This window comes from Taudactylus pleione, unplaced genomic scaffold (assembly GCF_031769625.1).
Source record: "Taudactylus pleione unplaced genomic scaffold, aTauple2 ptg000518l, whole genome shotgun sequence".
Lineage (NCBI taxonomy): Eukaryota > Metazoa > Chordata > Amphibia > Anura > Myobatrachidae > Taudactylus > Taudactylus pleione.
In genome coordinates this window covers 10,049,736-10,068,691 of record NW_028284920.1, presented here as the reverse complement: position 1 = coordinate 10,068,691, position 18,956 = coordinate 10,049,736, and the positions used below count along the sequence as shown (strand labels likewise).

At 45.7% G+C, this 18,956-nt stretch overlaps 1 protein-coding gene across 1 annotated transcript; it reads right to left on the bottom strand.

Annotated features, from left to right (window-relative positions):
- Positions 1-7,252: 7,252 nt before the first annotated feature.
- On the bottom strand, positions 7,253-17,318 carry LOC148501476 (uncharacterized). Its single transcript, XM_088450411.1, has 3 exons — positions 17,184-17,318; positions 12,828-12,944; positions 7,253-9,359 (listed from the first exon to the last, which is right to left on the bottom strand). The coding sequence occupies exons 1-3, from the start codon at positions 17,233-17,235 to the stop codon at positions 9,154-9,156; spliced, it is 375 nt and encodes a 124-aa protein (XP_088306537.1). The 5' UTR covers positions 17,236-17,318; the 3' UTR covers positions 7,253-9,153.
- Positions 17,319-18,956: the final 1,638 nt, after the last annotated feature.

The window sequence follows — 18,956 nt, the reverse complement described above, 5'->3', positions numbered from 1 at the left end:
GAGGGCGGCGACTTTAACTGCACATGAATTAGTTTTAAACAAGTACAAAGTTGAACGTTATGCCGATTTTGACACAGTTAAGCGATTACAAATCAAGCTCGCCATGAGGATTCTCTCTCAATTGATTGACGGGAAGAGACTGTTTTGTGGGTGATTACGAGGAGCACGGGCATTTTGGGGCCGTTTCCTGTGTGTCTACTAGCCAATGTCTGTGATTGTGCACACAGAGAACCAAAGCTATGATCATAGGAGTCAATGTTTTTAGGATCTGAGGACCTCATTCAGAGGCGGTCGTTGCGGCCGCACGGTCGTATGCCACCGATGCTCGCTAAACTGCTCATGCGTAAAATTCGCAATGCGCGTGCGCAAACTAGCTGTTACGATCGGAAATATCTCTCTCCTTGATTTTGGCCAGGTCGTTAGTTTGAGTGACAGGATGAGGCGTTTGTGGGTGGTAACAGGGGAAGGTGCTTGTGAACGGGGAAGTGGAGATCCGAACGCATGCGTGCCTGACTATGCAATCGGCGTTTTATGGGAGTGCATAATTAACAAAGTAGTGTCATAGCACACGTGACATGGGAGGTTTTTACACTGACTTGATCGTAGTGCTTAAGAGAGGATATGGTCAACCTTAAGCTCTACGACCAGCTCCGATGGTTTCCGATGGTCTCGATTAATCCTTATGCCCGGAGATGTGTAATGCGAACGAGAAGGGGGCGTATTTTTAGTCTTACGGCCGCATCCTCCCCTTGGTCGTCCAGCTAACGATCCCATCTTAATGACGCAACTTGCGAGTGCATCATTTGCATATCCGGCCCCTTTTCCCTTACGACCGTGCGGCCGTAACGACCGACTCTGAATGAGGTCCTGAGTCCAATGCTGCGTTTTTGTACGCAGGTGCAGGCAGCTGTGGGGCTCTGGTGGGTGTCTCAACACAAATTCCGTTGGCTGATGCATTAGCATATTTTATGCCTAAGCAGTAAATGTGTTTGCACTAGTCTACAACTCTGAATCAGGCTCAAAGTCCTTAGACATAGTAACGAATATCCCAGATTCCAATTGCTTTCGTTGTTGAGCTGGACTGTGCATGCACAACTTCAGATGTGACCGGAGTATGGGCACAATGACGTCAAGATGCTTGACATTAAGATGAATTCTGGCCAGCAGGAAGCTTTATGGGTAGTCGTGATCACTCCCAAGAAGACTTGCTATTTGCAATTCTTCTTGGTAGAGAAGGCTTGTTGGGCCATGGAGGAACTAACTTGTAAGGGCCCTGACCAATAAAATTGCTACGGCCCCCTACAGCCTCTACTATGCCCCTTACCTTGTCTCCAGACTTAACCATTGACCGGCAAGGTCGCAGCAAACTACATCAAGTCCACGACACTGCTGGGAATCGACTCCAGACAGAATTGCAGACCTGATCTAGTCTACTGCCAGGGGCAAACGCAGGAATTTGAGTGGGGGGTGAGTGAGGGAGAGAGAGGGAAAGAGGGAGGTAGAGAAGGAGAGAGAGAAAAAGAAAGGGAGGGGCAGAGAGGGAAAGAGGGAGAGAGATGGAAGGGCTATCTGCTATCTGTGTCTATTACTGTACTGAGTAAGTGTATGGTGGTTTTATTATTGCTAAACATGACCTGGCTTTAACTGTTTTCAAATGCAAAGTTCATTCTAGGACTTTGTGGTTCCCAGTGTAAATATGATTTATTGCACACAACAGAGGCAGTGAATATCCACAATGACATCTGGAAGCAGTGACTACGCATTTCATTTTCAAGGAAACAAGAACCATTTTGAATAGCAGATACTGTTAAGGGATATGCAATTTAAAAAATATATATATTTATGCTCCTTGGTAGACCTGCATTATAACCTCATTGGGCTTTCATTGCACATTGCGCTGATCCTACAATCTACTTTGACAATGTCTGTATTATTTTTAAAGAGTTGTGTGTGATAAAGTGCCTGATTGTGAGCTGGATGCAAAGCGGCCACAAGTGCGGATGATGTTGGCAGCCAGATTTACTACTTTATACTAATGTGAGCATCGATACAGCTTCATGCGTATAGCCTCACCGCCAACTGTTTTTCCGCCTACAACCATCATAAGTATTGGCACTTACACTACCCCATACTGGGTGCAAGAGATCCATCAGGAACAGGCGCCCTGACATGCACACAGCTCATTATGGGTTGGGTATGGGATCCCAGCACTCAGGATACTGGCGGTCAGAATCCCAACACTTGTCAGTCAGTATCCTAACCCTCCCCCTCCCTGTGTGAGACCTAAACCTAACCTCCCCCCTAGTGCCTAAACATAACCTTCGCCTCCCCTCCTAGTGCCTAAACCTAACCTCCCCTCCTAGTGCCTAAACCTAACCTTCCCCTCCCCTCCCCTCCCCGCCCCTAAACCTAACCCTCCCTACTAGTGCCTAACCCTAACTTTCCCCTCCCCTCCCAGAACCCTAAACCTAACCCTCCCCCCTTAGTGCCCTAACCCTCCCCCTAGTGCCTAAACCTAACCCGCCCCCTACCACCAGTACTTACTGTCGGGATGCTGGGATCGGCATTCTAAGTGCCGGCATTCCAACTGTCGGTATTTTGACAGGATCCCCTCATTATAGCACAGAACTCTGGCTACTGCCCACATCACTTGTGTGATTGCAAGGTAGTCGCCTTATTGACATCCAAACATCGGCCGTGCGTGGAGCAGTATACACCGTGCAGAGCAGGTACAGTTTACTCAAAATCGCTGTCTACCCCAATTCAGAATCAGGCCCAAAATGTTCATTTTATAACATGAGTGCCGACTGTGACAGACCGGCATTGCTTTTTAGGCTAATCTTGGTACACTGTCTTGAGTATTGGCAAAGGACGGTGTAGGAAAAACACACATATGCTAACACTTACAGCACATCTGGAGTGACTCATGACCCTCCCACAGTGCTGCAACTACAGATGTGACTCATTGGCTCCATGGAACATGGAGAAGCAGGAGGAAGGCGCTTGCCTCTACAGCGTCTTATGTTTGACAGCCACTAGAAACTTGGAAAGACATCTGATGAGTTTTAGAATAAGAAGCTGAGGGAAAAAAATATTGTGAATCCTGTGTGTGCGAAATCAGAAAACATGGATGACTGCTTGAAAATAGTTGTGGCACTCGGTTCCCTCTGATGTGTGCGGAGCCATAAACCTATGTAAACTTTACACTATAATGGGCAGACCCTCATTTCTATTTTATCATAAATGCAAATTCATTCTCACAGACATTCTATGCATTTTTGCCATTACTCAGTAGATTTTAATGAGCTTAAATAACAAGCTGGAGTTTTTCCAGGGTAAGATAAACAGTCATCTCTTTCTTACAGGAAGCAAAGTTTGCAGATCAGCCAAAATAGGGTCAGATTCAGCAGCGGACGCTAATGGGATCACAACGGAACGCAGCTGCGGAAATAGGCAAATACTTGTCAAAGTACAGATGGCATAAAAACGCCCACTGCTGCCTTCTCATATCCATCCAATGTCGCTCTCCTGTATAAACATCGGCACCATCGGCAGTCACGCAGCATGTACGGCGAGTTGGCCAGTAGCAAACTCTGCAGCTCTCCTCACACGCAGAGGGGTCTCATGATGCAAATGCAATCGCTATGGATCATTTATGCACACCCATGAAATGCTGTTTAAAAGGTCAGACACGTCTGCGTATACCTAATACCCCACATTTACTTCCTCAAAATTCTGACCACATGACAATGTCTTTGCGAATGGATCCTCTGTACGTACATAGGGCCTGATTCAGAGCCGCTCGTAAGCGGCCGCTCGTTCGTTCCGACCGATGTTCGCACAACTGCGCATGCGTACGGATTTTAATACGCATACGCGAACCAGTCAGTGCGGCCGAAAATCGTGTGCTCGCTAAATAGCGAATGCCTGCTATTTTGAGTGACAGGAGGAGGCGTATGTGGGTGGTAACAGGGGAAGGTGCATTAAAACGGGGAGTGGAGATCCGAACGCAGGCGTGCCAAACGGTCAAAACGGGCGTTTTAAGGGTGTGCATAATTACTAAAGCAGCGTCATCGACCACGTCACTTGGTTGTTTTATAGTCAGAACTGCTCGCATGATTGTGGTAGGAAAAACCAACCACAAGAATAGCGAGCAGTTCATACGCCGTCCGATGTACTCGATTAATCTAATAAATAGCGGACATGACGTATGATGCGAGCGGCCAGGGGGCGTTTTTTTTCAAAATTACGTTTGCATGTTTTGTTCGCTCGTTCAGACATAGAGGCGTGAACAGACCGCAAAGAGCGAACGGTTAATTTAAATAGCCAGCCCCTTTTTCTGGACGAGCGAGCGCAAATAGCGTCCGGCTCTGAATCAGGCCCATTATCACAAAGCAATCCCATTTCTGCAGTGTGATAATATTGTACACCTCTATCCCCACTTATCCCATGAACTAATCCTAACCATGGTTACAGGACAAAAAAATGGGAGAGTTTTGAGCATAGGTTACTTATCCCGTCTTGTGATACAGTCAGTAGTGTCAGAGTACAGCACCAGCTTCAGGCTGAGTGTTACATAAGTGATTACACTGGTGGGACACTAGGTGGCACTGTGTGTACATTTATCACTGTGTAGTCTGTCTATATTGTTAAAATGTACTCTCTTCTGCCTTCTTCCGGTTAAATCATCCATGTTATGTTTGGTCACAGTTATGTTTATCCCACAATCTCTCCCTGCCTGTGTGTGTGCTTTTTTCTTTTCTTCATTTATTTATTCTTTTTGGTATGATGAAAAGAAGTCTTAAGGAACAATCTTGTTAACTACTCCAACCTCCACAGCTGGAAGAGCCCCAGAACATCTCAGCATGGGGCTTATATCCACTGAGGGGACAATGGGCCTGATTCAGACCCACTCGCAAGCGGCTGTCCGCTCGCTAGTGGGTCGATGTTGTGCACTGCGCATGCGCCAGACGCGACGAGCGAAGGACTTTCCTTCACTCGTTGTGTCTGATCAAAGGGGGCGTGCTGTCGATGTTGATTGACAGCACGCCCCCTTTGGTGGGCGTGCCGGGGGCGTGCCTCCCAGATGGGGGCGTTCCCAAGGGAACGCCTACCGTCAGAAGCCGGCCCCACTGACATCACTAGTGATGTCAGTGGGAGTGATTTTGGCTCTGATGGAGCCAAAATCACTCCGGGCCTTGCGGTTGAAAAACTCAACCGCAGGCTCCGGCTCGCAGTGGCGATGGTCGCGATGGTCAAGACCATCGCGGCCATCAAACTGCACGCTCGTATAGGCTGTGGGTGGTGACCCACAGCTATACGAGCGTCCAGGAGGACGCTCCATAATTATGGAGGACGGCCCTCATTCAGAGCGTGTGCTCTGCTCAGAGCGTACGGCTCTGAATGAGGGCCATTGTTTTTGCACCCCTGTTCCCATAGGCAAAGCATGAGAAGCCCACATTTGTGGTCTCCCTAGTGTAGGAGAAACCAGCGCATGTTGTGTAGCTCTGGAAATCATTGAGATGTGTGGGAAAGGGACTGTGCTGCCCAGTTTTTAATTATATCTTTTTTACACAGAAATAAATGAAAAGGATTCACGTGAACTCTTTTATTACAGGTAACAAGTGCTTCACCGCTTAGCAGATCCCAAGAAAACTGTGACTCTCCTATATAAGTACCTGGCTAGGTGCACTCCACTCTGGTTATTTTGTTTGCAATCAAACTAAAGTGATGTACACTGGTGGCCAAAATTGCGGACACTCTTTGAAATTTGAATATTTCTCAACTCCGAATGCTTATAAAAACTGTTACACTTCACGCAGTGCAATGATTCATATATCAAATGAACGGAAATGTAATGCTGAATTCAACACAATGAACATAGGTCAAATATTTGCATTACAAGGGAAGTTATGCAGTGAAAAATACACTTAGGGCGAAAATCCCTGTGTACTTATGATCAGTGGAGTCACAAGGAGGATGCGGGCCGTTCCCAGGTGTCACCCGCCGAGGTGTGACACCAAGGTGCAGACTGACACTCCCCCCACAGTGACAGGAGCAGGGTGCTGCACTGTATTATTAAGCGCAGTACCCGGCTCCTGACACTGGCCTCTATTTACTACAATCCGCATATTGAATGCGGATTGTAGTGTGATATTACCGAGTGAATTCGCATTGCGAATTCAGGCAATATCACAGGGATTTACTATAAATCCCTTGCAGGGACAGAGCTTGCGATAAAGCTCTGTCCCCGCGGATCCCATCCGCACTCTAGTCGCGGTATTTTCGGAAAAAATACCGCGACTAAGAGCCCGCACCTGCGCCGACCCACCGTCGCTGCTGTCCCCCCACTGGCGCTAAGCCCCGTCCCCCGCGATCGCGGACCCCCGCGACCCCCCCTCCCTTCATTACACTTACCTGCATCCTCCTGGCCTCCGGTGATCTTCTCCGGGCTTCCCGATCAGGTGATCTCCCATACTGCACTGGGGCCCGATCACCTGATGACCGGGCAGCAGTGCACTGTGAGAGACCAGCTGACCGGAGAGGAGCCATCATCGGAGGCCCGATCACCGGTCCCTGGATTCAGGTAAGTAAAAAAAAAATGTTTAATTTTTTTTTTTTCTTTTTTTTACAGCAATCAGCTTGCGGTCTATTTAGACCACATAGCTGATTACTGGTACCGGCTCCCGCCTCTGCTCTCCCCGTTAGAGCAGAGTGGGAGCCCGGTAACCGGGGGAGACCCTGGATAACGCCACCTCCAGGTGGCGTTATTATCACAGGGCTTCCCCCGGTATTTTTTTACAATTTATTTTTAGTAACTCTGGTCAGATCACATTTCCCATTACAATTATGGGAAATGCGATCTGCTTTCCTAAAAATAAGTGATACTAGGGGTTGGAGTAGAATTTTACTATTTCTACTCCAATTGCCCTGTAATAACTACAGGTGATATTAAAATAATGTGAAAAGGGTGTGAAAACACCCTTTTTCACTTTATTTTAGGAAAAATAATGTTAATAAATAGAGCCCACTGTGAGGGAGCCGGCACTGCAACACAAGGCAGTCAGCACCCCCTGCCAGTAATAATAAAAAAACAGGACGAGAGGGATTGGGCCGCGAGGCCACGCCCCTTCCCACGAGGTCACACCCCCTTTTTCGGGGGGGTGTCCTATCAGTCATGATGCCTCATCCTCAATCTCATGATTTATTTAAGTTATAAATAAGGCTCCATTCAGCAGTATTTCAGGACAAATGATGAAGAAAGCTTTCTTTTTATTGAAATATATAAAGGGGTTGAAGGATGGTTCATTATTTTTCTGTTTCTGGGCACAATGAGATACAGTTAAAGTTTGCAAAAGCTGCTGTTGACTGTGAAAGGACGTGCAGCAACTTGTGTGGGATTTAGGGCCTGATTCAGCAAGGAACGCACAGATGCAGATACACGCACCCGGCCGCTGCGAGAATATGCTAATGAATGCATTCACACAACAATCGCAGCAGAATAAGCAGACTCCCAGCACTACATAATACCATCCACTTCCCTTTACTTGCGTCCTCTAAACCTGCAAGATAGCGGAAACATCGGTAACATCGAGAACCATCGGACCCATACACACAATAGTGGTCGACCTGACCCACCTGCAGACATAGTGAGACTTCCTGTGTGCAACTAGACCTCAGGCTGTGTCCGCCGCCGCAAGGGCTTAATTATGCACGCCGCTGAAACACCGTCCAAACACACAGGCACGCCTGCGTTTGCCCGACCACTCCCCCGCCACCACCCACAAACTCCACTTTCTGTCATTCACTTGTCCCTGGGGCTGCGGACTCCCTGCGTACGAATACTCCATCGCACTGGCCGGTTCGCGCACTGCAATGCATATGCAGAGCAAAACCATCAACCAATTGCGTACGTCTGCATCCGTCCATTCCTTGCTGAATCAGGCCCTTAGTCACCATCCTGGCAATCGGGGTGCCGGTGCTCTGAATACCGGTGCTCAGAATACCGGCGACGGAATCCCAAGAGCAGTCAGAATCCCTACCTCCAACATCCCAATGGAACGTATTAGGGGTAGGGGGAGGGTTAGGCACTAGGGGGAGGGGTAGGGTTAGGCTGCACGAGGAGTGTTGGGGTTAGGCTGCAGGGGAGAGAGGCTTAGGGTTAGAATGCGGGGGGGGGGGTTTAGGGTTAGACTGTGCGAAAGGAGGGTTAGGCTACTTACTTTTAGGCGTCAGGATTCTGACTGTCGGGGTTGCCGCTGTCGTGTATTCTGACCACCGGCATCCCGACTGCTGGAATCCCGTACCCAACCCATTTGTGTGGACCTTCAAGACACACTGGTACAGATGAATATACTGTATGTGGTGGTCATCTCATACACGTGTTGTATCGTATTTCTCCATACATTCTCCATACATTACTTGGATAGGCGACTTCCTCTCGAGCTGTTGCTTCATGTCATAAAGGTTTCTTCACATTGAGATAACCTCTCTTCTTTTAGTAGTTGACCCCTTATTAGTTATTTGGCATTTTATCCTCTGAGATGCTGACTATTGCATTGTATTGGGCAGAGAATAAAGATTCCAACGTTGACTAACAGCAGACCACCTAAAGCATTCACTATGCTATGGAAGGGAGCTGTATAAGGGCAGCATCTACTTTGGTTGTCCATTCATTACATACCTCTCTGCACAACAGGGTTGAATTGTCTGACTTTTTCTGTGATAGTGCGGATCAGTCCATATACAAGATAGGAATGGGAAGGAACCATGCTGCTCATGAGTTCACCTAATCTGTGTTGTCCAGAAGTGGACAACCACTCTAACAACTTATTGAGAGCTATACTTCATTGGTTGGTTGAGCCAGGGGTTGGTTCATTATTTCGGGATTTGTAGTACAGCACCATCTTTAGAGCCAGATGAATATCATCTCTGGTCACCAGCATGGACTTCCAGTTCTGTTGCTCGATAGCCATATTAAGCTGTTAGATACTACTGGTTAAAATACATAGGATCCCATACTTGTTCCATAACTTCAACTAAGAGATGTGTAAATAAACATAAATAATTCAAGTCCTTTTCATTTGTGGGGCATGGAGTCGAGAAACACCAACATAGAGAGTAGCCTGATCTGCAGCGTTGACAAGACAACAATCAGCTAATAATCAGGAGGCAGAAACCTAATGCAAGAGCCACCAGAAGACGAAGATAGCTGGCACTCAACTGGCCGCTCGATCCCTGACTTCCGCTGTTACAGTTGTTGGAGAAGCAGCACTGGACACTAACACCAGAGGCTTTTGAGCCTTCCCGTAATGCCCGGTCACAGAATGTCTTGAAAGAGCAAGACTTCATCACTCCACCTGGATGTAGATAGGAAGGAAGCATCTACATGTTAATATAAATAACATGACTGCCTCTGTAACAATAAAGATATGTAAAAAAAAAAAAGATTTATGTCACCGAAACTGCAAATATTAATGATGAGTTGCTAAAAATTGTTTTTTGATCACTGGTCAGGCATAATGAATAGAGGAAATGGCAGCTCTCTGATGACTCTACTGGAGTACATCATACATTTATTTAATAACATGAAGCTTTAGGGGCACATTTATCAAATAATATTTGCAGGAGATCTTCCAAAACATTTTTGATATAGTAATAATGTATGTATTGATAGTCCCATGTAATAAAAATGCTATATTGTGTTTAGTACAAACTTAAAAGCTGAACAATGAAGTTGATAACCAATCGCTTAAACCCTTTGCTTCCACGGCTAATACAAGCTTTGCATAATACCCGCAGGGTTCTAAATTTGGTTGAATGGGTATCCTATACTAAGTCACTATTTCTTCTCCTTTCTCTCGACGCTGAAAATGCCTTTGATGTACTCCATTGGGAATACATGCACCAGGTGTTATCTAGGTTCAGATTCCACAGAGACATCCTTCATTCTATTTCTGCCCTTTATGCTGGCCTTTCCTCCCGTATCTGTAGCATTGGTTTCCTTTCTTCTTCTTTCCCAATTTTCAAAGGCACTAGGCAAGGTTGCCCCCTCTCCCCGTTAATATTTGTGTTAGCCATTGAACCCCTTGCCAAACGATTTGTCTGTCCTCAGTGTTCCCTGGGGTTTCAGGTTACAATACTTCTCATAAACTATATCTTTTTGCAGGAGATGTTTTATTGTTTGGAACTAGCCCGGAGACCTTGTTGACTTCCCTACATACTATTCTGGATAACTATAGCACTGCTTCATATTACAAATCAAACGCCTCTAAAACTGAAGCTCTTCCTATCCCCTCCTTGATTCTTCAATCTTTGAAGACACGTTTTCCTTTCATTTGAAAGGACTCCTCCCTGTCATACCAAGGCATATCCATCCCTTCTAGCATTCAAAATGTTTACAAGGTTAATTATGTCCTTTTATTGACCCAGTCCTTAACCACAGCTTGTATGTGTCTCCTGGCTAGGCCGCCTGGCAGCGTTTAAAATGATGTTGTTACCAAAATTGATGTACCTATTTCATGCTATTCCCTATGCAATCCCCCGTACATTACTACAACAGATGAGACGATTGATGCTTTCTTATGTGTGAAAATGTAAGCCCCCAGAATCGTATTATTTGCTCATAAACCGCAGGGTGGTCTCAAACAACAAAATAAATCAAGCGCTCCTTTGTCTGGGATATATAAATTACTTCAGACAATGCTCCAAATGTCCAACGGAAGTGCTATATTAGAAATTTTCTGTCTTCTAAAAATTCTCCCCGCTTCAATATTTCCTCAAAACAAAGGGAAAGAATATGTGGTTGGAAAGATGATAGTATATAAATAATTCAAGTTCCTATCTCCTACTTACATGTAGGATAATTCTTCTCCTTCAAGATGGTGTTTTTCCTCCTTTTTAAATTTTCATGCAGATGTGATGATAGTCCACTCCATGGATATACAAGTAAATCCTCAATTCCATAAAAGGCCTTCTAACCAAGACAAGATATTTCACATAGGTGGTGGTTGAGTACCTGGGTTCAAAGCACCCCCAATGACACCTCTCAGTCTGGTATGGTTACCTCACAGCCACGGTCTTCTCAGCCCACTAACGCGTTTCGGCATAGAGCCTTTATCAAAGTGTGGCTGATATGAGAACAAGACCTGTTCAAATAGCGGTGATTTAAGCTCCACCCCTTTCGTTGATCACTCCTCCTGTGTCTATATTTTATCTAACAAATCTCCCTTATGGATAATCCATAACACATCTTGTATATTGTTGCCATTTAAGTAGTGAAAATTGTAATTCAAACTATGTTGTTATTAAATAACCTTAAATTGGTGGGTGTGTTTACATATTTGTGCATGCCCCTGGGCGGTGATATTAAGATGGGGATACCTTCAAATCCAACTGGGTCCATCCCTTTGTATGGAGAAAAACACCCCCTTTACGTGGACACGATATATCCAACTTCCGCCGCATGACCATGTACCGGAACTGATGTATCGTCACCAGCGTCTGCCTTGTGGGTGCTGGTATCACTGGCAGTCTCCACCTAGTTACTAACCAGGTGATTGCACAACCGAAGGTGATGCACCTTACCCGTGGGTTCAGATCAAAAAAGGTTAAAATCCCCTAACCTACGAGATTACTACCCATTAGCACCCATTAGTCCTGGGCCATCAAGAGTCTGAATTCTGAAAAAAGGCTGTCCTGGCAATTGAGGGTTCTAGATATGGATATCTAAAGAATTATGAATAAGTGGAGTCTGTTCTCTAGATGGGGTCAACTGATAGGATGGGCAATGCTAACTCTCCGCTTGACAGAAGCATCCATGTTACATGGTGGACTCATTTCTGTAGGCTGACTGTATTTCAGGTAGGTATAACAAATGTAACTTTTGTAGCTCTACAGGTTTGGTACCCTTCAAAGAACAGATGAGGCGGTACACCCTCTCTTGAAAAAGCTCAAAATACAAATCACAAATAACAAATGCTGTCCAAACCTCAGGTGACATCATTCTCATGCTACGTATGGCCTGCTGAATGTGTTGGTAATATTTTCAAGTGTACAAAACAGGTTTTAAAAAAGTTATTTTTGCCATTAGTGTCAAAGTCTCCCTATTTGCACTTCAGGTACTGTTGTACAGATACAGTTTTGACAGGATGCAGTCACCTTGTCAATATTCAAAATATCGACAATCTGCATATCGACACCACAATGTTGACAGCTATGTTACCATTGTGAAAGGGCAACAAGGGACATGTCAACATCTGCTGAATGTCGTCATGTTCACAATTATGACATGTGAAAAGTTGAAATTCTGAAGGGAGCTGAGGGTTAGATAGGCTGCGTACCCAGAGGGTTAGGCACTTTGGGGAGGCTTAGGATGCAGGAGGAAAGGGTTAGGTACTAGGGGGAGGCTTAGGATGCAGGAGGAAATGGTTAGGCACTTTGGGGAGGCTTAGGATGCAGGAGGAAAGGGTTAGGCACTAGGGGGAGGGTTAGGATGCTGGTGGAAAGGGTTAGGTACTAGGGGGAGGCTTAGGATGCAGGAGGAAAGGGTTAGGCACTAGGGGGAGGGTTAGGGACATTGTTCACTGCCGAACCACTCCATCACAGCTGGAAGTCATCATCTGTCACCGCCAGGTCCGGAAGACACCGCCAGAGCCGCCAAACAAGGGAAGTCACCACTGGATCACCAGGAACATTTTGTCGACATTTTAATCATGTCAACATGTCACATAATGAATGTCAAACAAAATATACCCAACCTTTAACTAACAAGTCAGATAATAGCCATCAAGATGACTATAGCTACACAACAGTTGATGCATACTCACTGGATTGCCCACGGATTATGGCACAGGCATCAGATTCCCGGGGACATTGCTGAGATCCCTGTCGATTACAATCTTGGTCATTGGAGCCCACACAAGAAAAACATTGTAAGCCGCTGCCTGACAAAGGAAATACATTTATATACAATATACCATATAAGCAGGTTTAAGACAATGCAGCTTTATTAGAGAAACTTAACATGCCAGTCTGCTCTATGAGCACAGTAATGGATGGTTGCAATATGAATGGGTGTCAATTCAGAACCTTCTCTTCTGGGAGATCAAACTCCAGGGTAATGGAGAATGAAACAATCATTTTAGGCTTAAGGAGACCAAATTGGCTTATAAAATTACGGCTTGGCTGTTGTTGGACAAGGTGCTATGGTCATGAACATACTGGGCTGTTTAGGATATGCCTTGCACTCAAGTAACTATTTACAGTACTTACCAATTTTAGAAAGTTGTGGGTCCAACATTTAAGATGTACACAGTAGTCTTGTCCCTGCCTCAGGTTTGTACTGGAAGTACTGGTTGGGATACTTTAACTACTTAATGCAATTAGCACATTGATTATGTTACTTCAATTGAGAATCATTGACTTTTGATAGGAAGTCAAATTGAGAATCTTATGTAAGTATACCATATATATTTCATTTCAGTAATGTTTTCTGGCAGAATATGATGTATTTGGTAAAACAATAAGGAAACATCAGTCGTTTTCTTATAGTCTTTATTCAGCAGTTATGGTCCTTTTCTCACTATGAATAACAACTTGCAAACTCATCTATGAACCAGGAAAATAAACATGTGGGTCTGGCATAAATGTGCTTTGTGGTGTCATGCATGTTTTGTTCTTCCAAATTCACCAGTGCTGCACAATTACACATCACTTTCAGGTGCAGAGTGTAGGAATTAACTTATGTAAGCAGAGAAATATGTACATGTGCGTGCAAGACATATTTTCTCATTCAGAAATGACCACCTTCAACATGATGTCTACATGACTGGCTTGTATCCTGCATTACATGCAGTTATACACCAGCACTTACAATTAATGTTAGGAGGATTTGTTTGAATTGTAAAATATATCTGTCTCTTTTCACTGGATATAAGTAATACTCCTTTCTTAAGCTGTGTACACATTAAACAATATGTGTACCCAGTGCTTAAAGTGGTCCTAGAAACCTGGTGGAACTCACCGCACCACCCCCTCCATCATTGACGCTATCTTAATAAAGGGACAGTGCGCGCCGTAGTGGCAGTGATAGTGCCCCTTATGCAGTGCCTCCAGGAGTGGTGCCCCTTACGCAGTGTTCCCAGGAGTGGTGCCCCATGTGCAGTGCCTCCAGTGGTAATGCCCCCATTAGTTGTGCCCCCTTTAGTAGTACCCCCAGTAGTAGTGCCCCAAGTAATTACCCCTGTAGTAGTGCCCCCAGTAGTAATGCCCCCTAGTGCCCCAGTAGTAATGCCCCCTGTAGTAATGCCCCCAGTAGTAATGCCCCCAGTAGTAGTGAACCCAGTAGTAATGGCCCCAGTAGTATTGCCCCCTGTAGTAGTACCCTCAGTAGTAATGCTCCCTTTAGTAATGCCCCCAGTAGTAGTGCCCCCTGTAGTAATGAACCCAGTAGTAATGCCCCCAGTAGTAGTGACTCTTACACACAAAAACCCAGCAACAATACTTACCTTAAGCCATGCTCCTGCATCAGCTGCCGTCCGTCTGGCTGCCTGCTTCTTGGAACTATGGGAGAGAAGTCATGACAATTCTCCCATAGTGCACACTTCGGGAGCCAGAAGCCGAGGCTCAGGAGTGAACTCCAGCCTCCGGCTGCTGCTATTGGGAAGGAGCCGGTCGCCTGCTGGTAACAAAATCTAAGCAGGTGCCCGGCAACTCCCTGCGGCGCAGGGCTGACAGGCCGAGTTAGGTGGGATAGAGGAGGCAGAACTGGTTCTGTCTCCAAATAGAACTGACGGAACGCAGTTCAGCCCTGTTTCAGCCCACTTTAACTACGGTGTATCCAGCGATGCAACAGGCAAAAACCAACGGGCTTGCGTGTAGGGACAGCCTGACGATGTGGCTGATGACTAAATGGAAGTGCACAACGACCGACATAGTGGGTACGCATTAGACGATTTTGACGATTTGTCGGCCCTATCCGTCAGATCGGGCCAAAAATCGTCTGTTTACCCAGCATTAGACTTTTTAAGCCTCTGTGTGTCTTTATTCATTGCTGGAACCTCACTGTTTGTGCACATGGTAGGTGATCTCGTGCAGTCAATACACAGCATTATGAAAATAACAATTTCAGGAGATATCAATACCAAATGGATGGACCACACTTTTCTCATCAAAGGTATTTATTTGACTTTGCTGAAGTTTTGATAGTTCAGCCAGAGCCTCAAGTACACATGATCAAATAGATCAGCTTTAAAAGAAACATGAGGAATGCAATAACTAACTTAACTTGGATGTAATTTTAAAACACTGCTATAGATATTAAAAGAAAAAGATGAAATGCTTATAACAATAAGCAACGGTAAATCCACTCAACCATTTAAAATCCTGAGTCAATTTACAGTTGGAGGCCAATGGCAAATGGCATCTCTGCTCTGTCGTAAAATCGATATTGTGTGCAAAGCCATGTAGCCGGGAACTTCCGGTATATGGAGAGCACCATATGAGAAGAACCTCAGGATTTCAAGTGTGCTCCTGAGGGATGAGCATGTGAGTAGCTCAGGTAGCTCCCCATAGTGGCCTCACTAACTCGCTAGGACCACTGTTCTACATCATAGACCATGGATGTAGCCCAATATGTCACAGAAACTTTGCATGCCCTATTATGCTGTACTTATGAACATTTGCATATTCTTTATTTGTATTCATTAATAAAACCACATGTAAGATAATAAAAAGATAAATAATAAATTATACAACATCTTTAGCATTTAAAAAAAATCAACAGTGATTACCTCCCTTATCTGTACTGTGGAACAGAGGGCCTGATTCAGAGCCGGACGCTCTTTGAGAGCACCCGCTCTGAATCAGGGCGTCCCTGTTTTTTTTGTAAAGACGGCCTCCTGGCCGCTCGATAAACTGTGGGTGACCACCCACAGCTTTAGCGAGCGGCCAGGTGATGGTCGCGATGGTCACAACCATCGCGACCATCGGGCTTGCGACAAGACCCTTGCGGTAGGGTCTCGTTCCCGCAAGCCCCAGTGAGCTTTCGGCTCATCACTCGTGAAAGTCAGTGGGGCCGCCCCCAAACGGCAGGCGTTCCTTCGCTGTGCGCTCACGAGCGGGTCTGACTCAGGCCCAGAGTATGTCTTTGTAATTAAATATTATTTGTAATTAACAGCATTGTTACCTCTAACAGATGAATTAATAACTTTAGATGTGTGATTGTACCATCGCTATAAAGTGGAATTAGAACCCCAAAAAAGAAAACTCTTTAGGAACATTTAATGTTAGATTAGTGGAAATACGTCTTAGTGGAAGTTACCAATACAATAATCTACTGGAGGCAAGATGTCACTGGTTCTAAACCATCCAGATTTGCTGGCAATTCGGGATTGGCCGTAGTGACTCACGGATTACCATAATCAAGAACAATTATGTTATTATGGCCAGGAAAATGGTGTCTATTCAGTTGATGCTAAAGTGTAACTCTGCTATCTCCTAGCTGGGACTTGAAATTAACAACAACTGAAACAGCTTGAAAGTCACCAACTGACTAACACAAACAGGTTATATAATGCAGAGAAATGAATATAGTGACCTAGACAGGTGATTGCATAAATTCTGTAATATAGAATGTTATAATGTAATGGGACTCATCAAGGCCAAATCCTGTTGCACCACACTTGGTAAAGCAATAACTGGTGCAATATGTGTATGTTTCGAAATAAAGTTCAAAACAAATATAAAATTAATATAAAAAGAAAAACATGAGGCCACAGAATGGTAAGCAAAATATGAAGGTAGATTGTTTGTCAAAGACTCCAAGTTCATTCGGGGTTGTGGTGCTGGCTACAGTATCTTAATTGAAAAAAAAAGTTTACTGTACTAATAGGAAAGAGAGAAACAGTGTTTATTTATGCCAGCAGCTGCGAAGTGCCAGGTATAATAAGAAAATGTTTTTGAATTATTGGGTCAACAGTAATTAAGCAAGCAGACGTCTTTACTGCAAACGCAGCACCTTCTGGTAATGAAGGGGTTAGAGCTTAGTTTGGTTGAAAACTGCTGAAGTCCTGAAAGCAAGGTGAGAGGAGGTGGAAAGCCAAGAAATGATATTTTTAACCCATATGAATGACACAACTTCCTGCCTGACAAACATTAACAAGGTTCTGAAGGTCACCACTTACCTTCCTGTATCCTGAGAACAGAGAGGAGCAGGAGGGTGTGCGCCAGCCGCATGGTAACCGTCCCAGTGCCTTTCCTACAGACTAGTGAAGGGGCCTTTGCTACCTCAAGGATTACTGTCTCTCTTTAATCTCTTGATGAAGGGGCAGCACACGCTGACAGAAACAACTCATTCCAGTTAAAAGCTCCTGTCATCCACATTATCTCTCACAAAAGGATCCCATCTTAAGCCTCCTATTCCAAGTTTATTCTGACCTCTTCCATTCCTTTAGATCATTGGGGAAAAAACATGTTTATAATAGCAATTTAATACATTACATAACTTGGCTATTCTTTAATACCACACATGGAAAATAGATCATAATCTAATATTTCTATAAATGCTTATACACAGTGTATCTGATATATTTATAACTATACACAGTGTATCTGATAAATTATAACTATACACAGTGTATCTGATATATTTATAACTATACACAGTGTATCTGATATATTTATAACTATACACTTGCTGGTGTCAGATTTGTTAAAAGTCTGACTCCTCCAGCTGCCTAGTCAGAATTTATAGTCGGGTTTGCTGGGCGGAATCGGTATGTAATGCCAGCGGATCAAATACAGACAGCGGCAGCCCAGCGGGTCGAAATCTTGACAGCTGAAGGTAAGTGTCACACGCCGGCCTGGAGACCCCAGAATCAGACCCCGTCGCTTACCTGTGCGGGCGCTGACCCGCGCTGTCTTCCGGCTCCCGCGCTGTACGCTCCTTCCTCTTCTCCCAAGGCAGTCTCCGCTGTTGTCCTCTGGAGGGTCCCGCTGCTGTGCTGCTCCCACGCCGGCTCCTGCTCACCGCTGGTCCCCGCTGACTATCTCCAGGAAGCGCTGTCCTCCGGTCCATGGGCGTGGCCATCTTGGATTGCCCATGTGACTCCACTACCACCAATGAGGAGCCTTCTCCTTCTCTCTCAGCCTGTCAGCTCCCAGTGTCCACTATAAAAGGATCCCCAATGCTCACACAAGTTGCCAGTGCAACTAGTTTCTTAGTTTAGCTAAGTAGCCTTCCCACTGCGCTCCAGCCGCTCCACGTAGCCGCTCAGCTACCAACGTCTACCCACGGCTATCCAGCCGCTCCACGTAGCCGCTCAGCTACCAACGTCTACCCACGGCTAACCAGCCGCTCCACGTAGCCACTCAGCTACCAACGTCTACCCACGGCTATCCAGCCGCTCCACGTAGCCACTCAGCTACCAACGTCTACCCACGGCTATCCAGCCGCTCCACGTAGCCACTCAGCTACCAACGTCTACCCACGGCTATCCAGCCGCTCCACGTAGCCACTCAGCTACCGACGTCTACCCACGGCTATCCAGCCGCTCCACGTAGCCACTCAGCTACCAACGTCTACCCACGGCTATCCAGCCGCTCCACGTAGCCACTCAGCTACCAACGTCTACCCACGGCTAACCAGCCGCTCCACGTAGCCACTCAGCTACCAACGTCTACCCACGGCTATCCAGCCGCTCCACGTAGCCACTCAGCTACCAACGTCTACCCGCGGCTATCCAGCCGGTCTACGTAGCCACTCAGCTACCAACGTCTACCCACGGCTATCCAGCCGCTCCACGTAGCCACTCAGCTACCAACGTCTACCCTAGGCTATCCAGCCGCTCCACGTAGCTTCCTAGCTATCTCGTTACTGCCGCATTCCTCAAACTCCTGTCAGTTCGCTGCACCCTCTCATGCGGAGAAACTTCATTAAGCCAAGCCTCCTCCAGCGA

Coding starts and splice junctions, on each gene's coding strand:
- LOC148501476 (XM_088450411.1), bottom strand. CDS start 17,235: ATGCGGCTGGCGCACACCCTCCTGCTCCTCTCTGTTCTCAGGATACAG. Junction 12,945..17,183: donor TGTTCTCAGGATACAGGAAG/GTAAGTGGTGAC, acceptor TTCCTTTGTCAG/GCAGCGGCTTACAATGTTTT. Junction 9,360..12,827: donor CATAATCCGTGGGCAATCCA/GTGAGTATGCAT, acceptor ATCTACATCCAG/GTGGAGTGATGAAGTCTTGC.